This window comes from Heloderma suspectum, chromosome 14 (genome assembly GCF_057233095.1).
Source record: "Heloderma suspectum isolate Gila_16-S chromosome 14, 16-S_ref, whole genome shotgun sequence".
Taxonomy (NCBI): domain Eukaryota; kingdom Metazoa; phylum Chordata; class Lepidosauria; order Squamata; family Helodermatidae; genus Heloderma; species Heloderma suspectum.
In genome coordinates, this window is record NC_139471.1 from 12,532,195 (window position 1) to 12,544,613 (window position 12,419).

Here is a 12,419-nt window from a genome sequence, read left to right on the forward strand (position 1 = left end):
TCATCCTTGAAGGGTAGTGGCATTCTGATCATCCTGCCCCCCTCCCCCTCCCCTGGCATCCTGTGTGGCCTTAATTGCTAAGGATTGTAGGAGAGCCAGAGATATTAAATAGCACACAGGGACAGCCTCCCATGCCCCACAAATGAAGGAGAGGCCCAGAACAGGAAGTTAAGCTGCCAGAGGAACAGAAGAAGATCAACACGGAGTCATGTGCAAAGGCTGACATGTTAGAATGGATTGTACCATTTCATGCTACAGGTGGGGGAATCACATTTTTTGATCTCCTACCTAAAAATCTCCCTGTAAGTAGAAAACCAGCATGGCAGGGAGAGAGCTGGGCTAGAAAAATTCTCCTTGGATGTGCTAATTTTCATCTTCCAGGGAGCCTTGTACTGATTTTTTAAAAAATGCTGGGTAGCTCTCAAAAACAGTATAACCTACCTGCAAGAGAAGACGCTCAGTCCATTTTGCCGTCTCTTTTTTCTACCACCTCATTTTGTTCCCTGTGTAGACTACTATTTATTTTCACCTGATATCCACCATACTTTGCAGCAAACAGCTATCAAGATTTTTCAGCCTCCAACTCCTTGATGGTTTTCAAGTGCATCTGGTGCAAAAAATAGTGACCTGCCAGGCTGCCTGCTGTCCATTAGCAACCCGCCAGTGGGCTAAATGGGGACTGCAGAATTTGGGAAGGGCTTTGTCAAGTACCCAGCAGGCCAAAATCCTTGGCTAGTGGGCTGCATTCAGCAAGGTGGGTCACGTTGCACTGACCAGGCCCTGATCCGCAGCACACTTCCTTGTGGGATCCAGACATCTACTTCGTAAGCTCAGCAATGGCTCAAGTGATATCTCGGCCTGATGATGTGCTTTTGTTCAGGATGCAGAAGGTTCGACGTGTTTGCACCTGGCAGCAAAGAAGGGCCATTACGATGTGGTGCAGTACCTGCTATCCAACGAGCAGATGGATGTCAACTGCCAGGTGAGCTCTTGTCCATGCAGTCCGCTGCCATTCCAGACCCCCAGCAAGGCAAGCCTTGTACAAGCACTCGTGCGTGCGCACACACAAATCCCATCTCTCTAGAGCCACACCAACCTCTGGATGGTGGCTGTGTGTGTGTATATATCGCTGCTATGTGCTGATGCTGCTAGAAGGGCCTGGTCAGGCAAACATTTCGGAAATGGTTCGTGAGCCTCCCCACTGCCCCACTCCTGAGCTGGTGGAATGTGAGGTAGGCAACTTCGCCCACGACCCCAAAGTCTTCAGAATGGTGGAAACCCACCTAACGCCAGAAGGAAGCCTCTCCAAACAGGGTGAATGGGTGACAAAATGACAAGTAAGTTGAACGCAAGTGTAAAGTGAAGCATACCGGGGCAAGGAAGACAAGAACCTCCCAGTTGGGTGGGGTGTGAACTGGTGCTGTCTTCCCACAAAAGAGTTATTGGGTCTGCCGTGGCTGGCGCAGTGAAAAAGCGAACCCCGTGTGTGATGTCCCTCTTGCACCTGATCCAGCCTGGCTCCTCTTATGTTGCCAGGATGACGGAGGCTGGACGCCAATGATATGGGCTACTGAATATAAGCATGTTGAGCTGGTGAAGTTGCTCTTGGCCAGAGGCTCCGACATCAACATCCGTGACAATGTAAGTCTTTGACCTGCTCTGCTTAGTTGCTGATGGCAGTGAAATCGTTGGGCCCTGACCATCCCTCTTTTAAAAAAAAAATAATAAAATTCCCAATTTAGCTATACTAAATTGTTTCGAGGATGAAGCTGGTCAAATTACTTAGGCGAGTGGTTTGCAACCAGCAACCTCTGAACAGCACAATCTGGTGCACGTTAAATTGGAAGTAAGACCCACTGTGTTCGTTAGGGCTTCCTCCCAAGTTTAGTGTGCCTTGGACTGTAGCCTCTTGCCAAAATGCCTGCAGGTGCCAAGGGACTTAGACTGGTTTAGTGAAGCCAGAGCTCGGAGGGGCGGGGCAGCAGGGGGCATCTTTAGGAATATACATTCCTAGGTCAGCTCTCTTCCCATTGACACCTAGTGCTTGGGAACTGTGCCATGCTCATTTGCATAGGCTGCTCCTTTACCTGTCAGGAATGAATCTGAGCGTGTGGAGTTGTCTGGCAGCTCAGATTCGGAATCGGAATGGAAACAGCAAGAACAGAGGGAGGCACCCTCCCTAGTGAGCCCAGCTATGGCGAGACGTTCTTCCCAAGACCTTGACACACAGATGGCCCAGCCTGAATGGCTCTCCCATTCCTCCACCATGAGAACTCAAGTTTCAGAGGAGGAGGAGGAGGGCCAGGGGCGTGATTTGAGGGACACTAGTGTCTGTTGCAGAGCGAAGTGGGAAAAGTTAGGGGCAAAGCTCAGACGCTCTGCCAGGCTGGCCACTCATGGGAGCCAATGTAGGAAGGAGCCACCCTAAGGGAGGGGCATCCCTGTGAAGCACGTCTGGCTGTGAAGTTCATGCCCAAGCTGATGGGAACTTCTCTAACTTCCACTCGTCTCCTCTATTGATATTCGTAAATGTGTGGATTAGCTGGTTCTATGCAGTCTGAGAGTTTCTTAGAATCTGCATTTGTAAAGTTTACTAATGAAGTAGTGGCCTGAAGCCTTGTTTCCTGGGGTGTTTTAATTGCGTAGGGAGAGGATGAAGGAATGTGACATTGTCTGTCTGTCTGTCTCTCTCTGTTCCTTCCTCCAAGGCAGTCAGGGCAGCCCACATGCTTCTCCTTCCCCTTTATTATCCACACAACAGCCCTGTAAGGCAAGTGAGAAAAAGGCTGAATGGCTTAATACTATCCAGTGAGCTTCGTAGCTGAGTGGAGATTTGAACCTGGGTCATAGAATCATAGAATAGTAGGGTTGGAAGGGGCCTACAAGACCATCGAGTCCAACCCCCTGCTCAATGCAAGAATCCAAATCAAAGCATCCCTGACAAGTGGCTGTCCAGCCTCGTCTTGAATGCCTCCATTCTGCCTTCTCATAGTCCAACACTCTTAAGCACTGCATCACATTGGCCCTCAGTGTAGGAAGATGTAATGTTTCATACCCCCACTGACTGAAGAGGGCTTGTTTGATCCTTTTTGATGGGAGAAGAAACAGGCACTGAGCTTTGACATCTTGCATCCCCCACCCCCGCCCCGAGATTGTGGCTGCCAGGAAGCTCAAAATGGGACTGGGGGTGGGGTATGGATTGCTAAGAAGAAAGGGCCCTGGAACTCCAACTTGGTCCAGCTGCCAGGGACATTTTTCCTGCCCATTACAGCATCATTTATCTGCTTGGTAATTTCCTCCAAGCTCAGAGATGCAGTTTAACTGAACAACCACCATGTAAAATAAGATTTAAGACAGTGACTGGTGCAAAGCCACAGAGGCCTAGTTCAGATATAATAACAAACTATAGTTTTAACTTTAGCGTTATAAGAAAGAGACTTGTGCTTGCAAGTATTCCACTCCCCTATTCTCTTCCTCCTTAGCACACTTGAGGAGGAGACCGAAATCTTTCACTTTTGAACTAAGCGCAGTTCTGCTTTACATTCAGACCTGGGAAACTGTGGCTTGTTCTCTTTTTTTTTAATATATTTTTATTTATTTTGTCTTTATAAATGAAATAAACAATACCAAGAATACCAACAACCTGATCAATACTACTATTTCCCAGCAATACAATATTTTTATGAGGACACAACAATAACAAAAAGAAAAAGAAAAAAAAGGAAAAGAAGTAAAGAAAAAGAAAAGAAATTTCTTTCCCCTCCCCTTCCCCTTCCCCCTCCCCTCTAAAGGATTAAGTTTAAACTCCAATACCCCCTGGCCTCCGATGCCATTCTAGTTTAAAAACTATATAACATTAACAATCTTACAATTTAATAAACAACCGTACATTTCAATAACATATCATCAATCTTATATCAAAGAAACAGGCCTACAGTTCGTTCCCAGTAGCCTATATTAATAATAATAATAATAATAATAATAATAATAATAATAATAATAATAAATATAGTGTTATATAATAATAAAGCTTAAAATAAACCTTCAACAATCAGTAATATATTTTATATTAGATATATAAATGCATGTGCACAATACACCCTCAAACAATATATTTAAATACAGCATATCATATCTATTTTGGAATAAAGAAATAAAAAAGAAAAGATGAAAGAGAATAAACGAATATATGTATAATTTATCTTCTGACCTAGCCTGGATCATGTAGACTAAACATAAAAAGATTCCAGTTCATGGGGTTGTAACAGAAATCTTACGCATTTTACGTTCAGCCATGCCTCCGCCATTTCATGATTTAAAAACTTCTTCATCTGACCTTCAGACACAGTGCAAAGTGTAGCAGGATATTTTAAGTAATATTGTAAGTTCATTTGTTTTGCCATATTTTTCGCTTTGATGAATTGCCTTCTTTTATTTGCCACCTCTTTGATATAATCTGGAAATAACATAACTTTATCTTGTTTCCAGGAAAAGCTTCCACCCTCTCTTGCCAAACGCAGGATATAATTCTTTGTGGAGACTTTTGCAAATTGGACTATGATCGTATAGTCAGTCCCTTTAGCATTTGGCACATGAAATGCCTGCTCAATATCAAGTAAATAATCAGATGGGACAGGGAGTATCTCATGCAAAAGTTTGTCCACAAAAATAGGCAATTTTACATCATTAGACAGATTTTTAATCCCAACAATACGTACACTGGATCTGCGCGTGAAGGTCTTCAGTTGAGAAATTCTGTCAGAGACATTTTTAAAACAAACTTGTGTCGTAGTTTCATTCCCTGCCACTCAGTCTTCTAGCTCATTAATTTTCGTCTCCATTTTTTGCCAAGACACATTAATTAGATCCACAGCTCCTTGCAAGGTGGTGATGGAATTTTGGATTAAATCCAACCTTTTGGCTTGCTCCGTAAATTGTGAAGATAACGTCTATATCAGAGTAAATAATTCCCCTATATCTTCTGTTTTCGAAACTTTTGACACAGGAGGTACGGGGGGAGTTGATGGTGATGCCAGCCCCTTTCTTCTCCTTGGTGTAGCCATGTTTCTCTTCAGACAGATCTTACAGGTCCTCAGATGTTCTCAAATATTGTTAATATTTCTTAAATCATCCCTCAGGAGTTGTTGATATTTCTTAAAGCATATATTAAAATGGAACACGTCAGCCCTATTTTCTCCTATTAAATAGGAGTTTCAGAACAGCTTTTTGCGTTGGTAAAGGTCTGGGGAGATAATCCTGGAATCCAGTCCCCCCGCAACCTCGTGGAGAGTACTTTTCTCCAAGATGTTATCCAGATGCTGCCTTGCCCCCCAGTGGGGAGATGAAAAGTTTTTTCAACCTTTTAAAAAGCTGTTTGAGAAAGCTCCCACGGAGAGCCCATGGGATGCTGCCAGGGCGACATTGGTTCCAACCGGAAGTCCGGAAACTGTGGCTTGTTCTAACTGCACTTGCTTTAAACAAACCAGGATATCAAACCGCTGCTGGCGGTAGGTAGGTGTCAGGGGTGTTTCTGAGTGCAGGGAGTGGGATAGCAGTTCAGATTCTGAAGTAGAACCGCCAGACAGGGGGGAAGTGTTTTCTCAGGCTAGTCCAGACATGACTAGGCCAGCTTCTCAGGTTACAAATGTACAGATGGCTGAGGACGAGGGTCCCTCTTCACCCCCCTCCTGTGAGAGGCAGCGAACAGGAGGAGGCAGGTTTGGGGAGTCTGACCTAATAGATGCCAGACACAGGCTCAGGGCAAAGAGAGAGAAGGCAGGGGCGGAACCTAGATAGTCTGCCTGATTGGCCTTGCGTGGAAAGCTGTGCTTAGAGGCTTCACGAGAGAGAGGGACCTCCCCCCCCTAAGTTAGGCTAGTGAGACCGCCTTCCTCTTCAAATGGTGGGCAACTCTCGTAACTTCCTTTTGAATCCCCTGAAGGCATTCCTTTGTAGACTGAGAGACACCGAGAATTTGCATCTGTATGACCCCGTGAAGTAACGGATTAAAAGCTGTAGACTGAAGCCTCTCGTCTGTGTTTGTTTTCGGCATTGAAATAAAATGGGGGCTAAAGGAATCCTGACAGCGTGGCTCATGGCTGCGTCACTGTTAGGGGGCATGGCCTGCAGATGTGATCCCACTCCCTCTCTCACACAAGGGGGCATGTGTCCATCCAGTAAGAGCAAGGTTACACCTAGAGCACCAGGCTGTCAGAGGCGGCACAGAGTGGACGTGACCCACTTTTGTTGCGATCGAACATTGGTGCAGGATGAATATCATCTCCTGGGCCGCGTTAAGACTCGGGGGGCAGGGGGCAGAGAAGGCCATCTTGCTCTAGAGCTGTTGTTCACAGCTTTGATCTACCCAGGTGGGAGGAGGACATTTCATGTCTGTTTTTCTGTAAAAGAGCATTTCCTTTAACATCCCTTCTTTTAAGCCCTGGAGGAGTTCCAGGGGTGTGGCCTTAGTCTAAAAAACATGGAGAAATCTACAGGCTGGAACGATACCATTTCTATACCAGGGTCGTGCTTAAACATCTTCCTATTCAGCACTTAGAAGGACCAGGACTCTTTGGCCTTTGTCAGGAAGAATATCCCCATACGGAGCATGTGTATTCCAGCCCTTCCAGGCCTTGAGGGAAAGATGGCACCATGCAGCATTCAAGAGCAGCCTACAGGCAGGATCCCACTAGGGGCATTGCTGCTCCCGCTGCCCTCTCCAAATCGACCTGCTGCTGGTTCCCTCCTGGGGATCTGTCTTTCAGATACTCCAGTGGTTTCCTACGCTTCTAGGTCAAACTGCTAGTACCTTTTCCCTTCATCTCTGTGTCATCTCTTTGTGGATTCATTCTGAGCGTGCTGTGGCTTGCAAACAAATGACTCATCTTACAAGGCGAGGAGGGCAGCCGTTCCTCGCAGCTTTCTCCATCCTTGGTGAGCTTGTTTCTGGGAGCTGACTGCCTGCCTGCCTGCAAGCAAGGCTGAGCAGTCTAGAGAAGGCAGCCCACATACTTCAGGAAAAGCCCTTAAGGAGAGGGGAGTCCCTCTGGAGCACTAAACATCTTTCTGTCCCCCACCCCCTTTTCCAGGAGGAGAACATCTGTTTACACTGGGCTGCTTTTTCGGGGTGCGTCGACATAGCGGAGATTTTGCTGGCTGCAAAGTGTGACCTGCATGCGGTGAACATTCATGGAGATTCCCCCCTGCACATTGCAGCTCGAGAGAACCGCTATGAATGTGTGGTGTAAGTATGGCTCCCGTGGTTTGTCCTCTCCCATCGATGCTCTTCTCGCCACCTGGACAGGCAGGGCGAGGAAAAGATAATGCCTCCAGATGCCTCCTCCACTGAACCTCAAATGCCAGGAAGACAGCAGTCCTAGTACTTTGCCATTCACTTGCTTAACAAGCTGGACAGCCATCTGTCAGGGATGCTTTGACTTAGATTCCTGCGTTGAGCAGGGGGTTGGACTTGATGGTCTTATAGGCCCCTGTGAGGTAGGTTGGGCTGAGAATCTGTGACTGGCCCAAAGTCACTCAGTGAGTTTCACGGCTGAGTGGGGACTAGAACCCAGGTCTCCCGACTCCTAGTCCAACACTCTAACCGCTATTACTTCATTGCTCAACAACAGCCCTCAAGAGGACTGAGTAAATTGTGCCCTCGTCGGGAAGTACTGTGTATTAACTGAGGTGAGAGAAAAGCTGTCTGTAATGTTGATTCTGTGATGGCTATTTGGCATACGTCTGCCATTGCTCAAATGTTGCTGAGTGATGAACTTTTCTGTATCACAAATGAATGGCATTCTATCCATGTGGAGATAGCTTTGTTAGCAAGTGTCATTCCGGAATCTATTTTTAAAAATAGAGCAATTGGGGGAGAGGGAAGCCTGCTTTTGGGATAAAAACATAAGAGCCCTGCTGGATCAGACCAAAGGTCCATCTTGTCCAGCATTATGTTCACACAGTGGCCAACCAGCTGCCCCTGGGAAACCCGCAAGCAGAACATGAGCGCAATAGCACCCTCCTGCCCATGTTCCGCAGCAACTTGTGTACAGAGGCTTACCGCCTCTGATCCATAGAGCCATCAGGACCAGTAGCCATTAACAGCCTTATCCTCCATGAATTTGTCCAATTCCTTTTTAAAGCCATCCAAATTGGTGGCCATTGCTACATTTCGTGATAGTGAATTCCATTGTTTGACTATGTGCCGTGTGAAGAAGTCCTTCCTTTTATCTGTCCTGAATCTCAGCTTCATGGGATGACCCCTTTGGGTTCTAGTATTATGAGAGAAGGAGAAAAATGTCTCCCTAGCCACATTCTCCACACCAGGCATAATTTTGTACACCTCTCGTGTCTCCCCTTACTCGCCTTTTCTCCAAGCTAAACAATCCCAGTTGTTGTAACCTTTCCTCGCAGGGGAGTTGCTCCGGCCCCTTGATCATTTGACTTACCCTTTTCTGCACTGTGATGGATTCTTCTCTTGCTGTGGTCCTCTTCAGAATCGGAAATGGCCTGTGCTGTGCCGCTGAGCTGCGGTTGCTCCCCTAATATCAACAGCTGCTGCATGTATGAGCTGGGGCTAAATTACTTCTGTGACTGTTTTTGCTTTTTTTTTGCCTCGCAGCCTCTTTCTCTCCCGAGGCTCAGATGTCACCCTGAAGAACAAGGAGGGCGAGACTCCCCTGCAGTGTTCGAGTCTCAACTCTCAAGTCTGGGTCGCCCTGCAGATGAACAAGACCCTCAAAGAATCGACTCCCGACAAACCCGTCCAGGTGGAGAAGATACTGAGCAGGTGTGAGAGCCTGTCTGCCCTGGCTTGCCTGCGTCAGCTACAGGCCACCCTGTCTGTCTGAAAGGTTCTGTCCCCCAACCCCACCCCACATTCTGGAAAGCCCCACTGAAGAGCTTAGTTCCGAGCTTCCAGATTCACCATTCAAAAACAAGGGGGATCTCTGGTGGCGAAGGGGAACTTGCAGATCTGACGGTGGGTTCTTGAGAACAGCTTTCGAGTTTGGAAATGCTCAGATGAAGCACCTGCTTCATGCTGATGTGGCGGCGGCTTTAAAAACGCTCTGCCTGGTGTGGCGGAGGGCAAGCTGCATGTGCGCTCGCGAGTCGTGCGTCTTACTCCTGTCGTTTTAAAGTGATTCTTTCCTTCTCCCTCCTGTGGCAGAGACATCGCCCGGGGTTACGAACGGATCCCGATTCCATGCATCAATTCTGTCGACAGTGAGCCCTGCCCCAGCAACTACAAATACGTTTCCCAGAACTGCGTAACTTCCCCCATGAACATCGACAGAAACATCACTCATTTGCAGGTTAAGACAGGCTGCTTTGCAGCTCCCTTTGCCCTTCTTTTCCTTTTCTCCTTCTACATCCCCTACACCCCCGCTGCCCTTCTCCTCCCCTCCGGGGTGAAAGAGGATGGTCTCAGGTCTCCATATGCAGATGTGTTTGCGTGCAGCAGAGTGCCATGAGTCAGAGATCAGACAAGATCGGATGCATCCAGCCCTTTGCTCCCTCCCTTCTGTTTCCTCATAGCAATCTCTGTAGGGATGGATTGTGAAGAAGCGATTGAAAAGATAAAGCTTCCTTCCCCTCAGCGATGTGAAATCTGGAAATTGTTGAACTGGACTATTTTCCAATGCCAGTTTGCATAGGGAAATTTTCAGTTGGCGTCAGAAACTGTTCTGATGTCCGAGAGATCTAATTTCGCATGTTTATCCTGCTTGTATTTAGTAAACAAAGCTTTTAAAAGGTATCCCATGTTGATTTTTTTTTGTCCCACAAGTATTTCAGATGAAATACCTGAGGTAAAAAAATTCAAGCACACTTAATGTGACTGAAATGCTATATTATGTAGATATTTTATTGGGATAAAAATTAAACATTCCCTAACATCGTTTGTATTTAAGGAAAAAAAAAACCCAAAGGTACTGAAAACTGTGGACACACTAAGTTTAGCAACCCAGAGAAATGAGCATGATATGCTGATAAGCATCTGTTTCAACAGAGTTCAACTCTCTTTCACAGAGATTGCTGGGGCATCTTAAGTTTTGTTGTCAGTACGTATTAGTTCCATTTCACTCTGAAACATAGAAGTAATTCAGTGACATAGATGCATTTTCTCACATACTTGCTGAGGATAATCACCTGAAAAATATAAATTTTGAAACTTCCAGGTGTGCTTAGTGTTGTATTTCCAATTGGCTTAGATTCATTTTTATTAACGAACTTATGAATCGGAAAATGTTTTGTGGAAAAATAAAGCACTGGGAAATGTTCCACCCCACATCACTGCTTCCTCTGTCACAGGGCCGAGGATACTATAGTTCTCCGGATCTGTTCTGTTAGTCATTTATTTAAAGTTGTGAGGCTAAAATGGAGAGGAGGAGGATTATGGGTTCCTTAAGGAGGAAAAAAGGTGGGATATAAATGTAATAAATAAATATAAATATAATAAATAAATCCTAAAATATCAGGATGCTATACAAAAGGGACAAAACCCAAACGAAGCCCCAATATGATATGATACAATAATACGTTCCAATAAAAACAAATCAGAAACATAAAAACAGTGGAGAAGCTAAACGTTAGCCTGCATGTTGCAGGACTAAAACTCCCTTCATCCCTGGTCATGGACCATTCTGGCAAGGGCTAGTGAGACCCGGGAGCCCAGCAACATCCCCACTCCTGCTCTGCCATCCCCTCTTGCCGTTCAGATATTCATCGTGGGATTTGAATATACTGAATGAGAACGTGTGGGAGGTGCCTGCAGCGCCCCTTCTAGCCCTTGCCTTTTCCAGCAGACCGTCAGGAGCCATTTTGTTTTCATCTGTGACGTTTCCTTGCCTAAAATCCTCACCCTGTTACAGGGGAATCTCTGTTAGTTCCTTGGCACCACCTTCGGTCAGGGTTGGATCTGAGAGTCCCAAAGCTGCTCTGATTTTGAGGAGGAGGTACAATCCGTGGGAGAGGAACTGTCTCAGGTTTCAGAGGCACAGCTGGAAGGGGAGCCCTCCCCCCCACTCACATCCCTGGGAGCAACAGTGACCCTGGCATGGAAAGGGAGGGACAACTTGAGCTTTTGGACGCGAGGCGCAGGCACAAGTGAGAGGTTGCAGGAGCCGAGCTCAGGCACTCGGCCCGATTGGCTCGACGTCAACAGCTGTGCCCCGAGGCCCCATGGGAGAGGGGGAGACCTTCTCATCCTATTCCTTATGTTCAGAGAGTTGCCTGACTTTCCCCCAAACGGAGACCAACCGACGTCCTAACTCTTAGAAACCCCTGGCAGGCTGTTGCTTTGTAGTTCCTCTGAGTCTCAGGCAATTAGCATCTGTAAGCTTCATTAGGTTGAATGGAATTAAAGCCTTGGAAAGCAGCCCTTTTTGTCTGAGTGTTGATTCTGGCTATTGGAGGATTCAGAAGGCAACAGGGGCAATCCTGACACCTCCATGGCAGAAGGCTTAAGCCCCGGCAGCCGGAGTTGGAACCCTTCTGCAGTCCGCAACAACTGTCGCAGCAGGATTTTCAACTTTCTAATGTCCCGTCTCCAGCCCTGTGCCCTAGCTGCATGCACAGCCTCCCCACATGATGTTTCCATGGGTCAGTTGAGCAGGTCCCATGAAGCTATGGTCAGTCAGCGACCCACATGGCTACCGTTGGCTGCACGTGTGATGCCACAAGTGACTGCTGCCTGTTCTTGTTTTTTTTTTTTTTTGCTTTCTCCTGACTTACAGTACTGTGTGTGCATAGACGACTGCTCCTCCAGTAAGTGCATGTGTGGACAACTGAGTATGCGCTGCTGGTACGACAGGGTGAGGACTTTGCGTGCGCGGTCTCTCAACTTGGTGGTTTGCGGGTGGGGTGGCTACCGTGCAGACTACAGAAAGCTCCGTTCTTGGGCTGCGTAGACTGAATTTGAACTCGTGGCTTTGGCTGCAGAACCTTTCCACAAGACTTGTGGGAAATACCGAGTGTATTAAATGGTAGAAAGGAGGACAAGTATAGGTGGGAGGGGAGGGAAGAGTACCGCCACCAGAAATGTATGCCCCCTGTGACGGTTTGAGGCCGGCAGCGGCCGCCCAGCTGTCGACCAGGAACCCACAAGCAGGACACGAGTGCAAGAACACCCTCCCGGCCATGTCCCCCAGCAACAGGTGCACATGAGCTCACTGCTTCTGGTACTGGAGGTAGCATATAGCTATCAGGACTAGTAGCCATCGCTTGCCTTATCCTTCAGGTATTTATCCAGCACCCTTTTAAAGCCATCCAAGTTGGTGGCCATCACTGCTGTCAGGACACTGAGCCCATAGAATCCCAGAGTAGTTCTGATTCGGAGGAAGAGCAGTTGCTCCTGGGAGAGGAGCGCGCCCCTTTTTCCCAGGGCCCGTAGCTGACAGAGATTCCTCCCACCAACATTC

General features: G+C 47.1%; 1 protein-coding gene across 21 annotated transcripts in view; it reads left to right on the forward strand.

The window, feature by feature from the left end:
* EHMT1 (euchromatic histone lysine methyltransferase 1) overlaps positions 1 to 12,419 on the forward strand; it is a 200,231-nt gene that overhangs the window by 163,769 nt on the left and 24,043 nt on the right. For all 21 annotated transcript variants that reach the window (XM_084820643.1, XM_084820630.1, XM_084820638.1 and 18 more), the window contains 6 exons: positions 881 to 982; positions 1,537 to 1,641; positions 7,089 to 7,243; positions 8,621 to 8,788; positions 9,170 to 9,314; positions 11,736 to 11,813. In XM_084820643.1, coding sequence (XP_084676769.1) covers positions 881 to 982; positions 1,537 to 1,641; positions 7,089 to 7,243; positions 8,621 to 8,788; positions 9,170 to 9,314; positions 11,736 to 11,813 — 753 coding nt within the window. The remainder of the gene's footprint in view (positions 1 to 880; positions 983 to 1,536; positions 1,642 to 7,088; positions 7,244 to 8,620; positions 8,789 to 9,169; positions 9,315 to 11,735; positions 11,814 to 12,419) is intronic.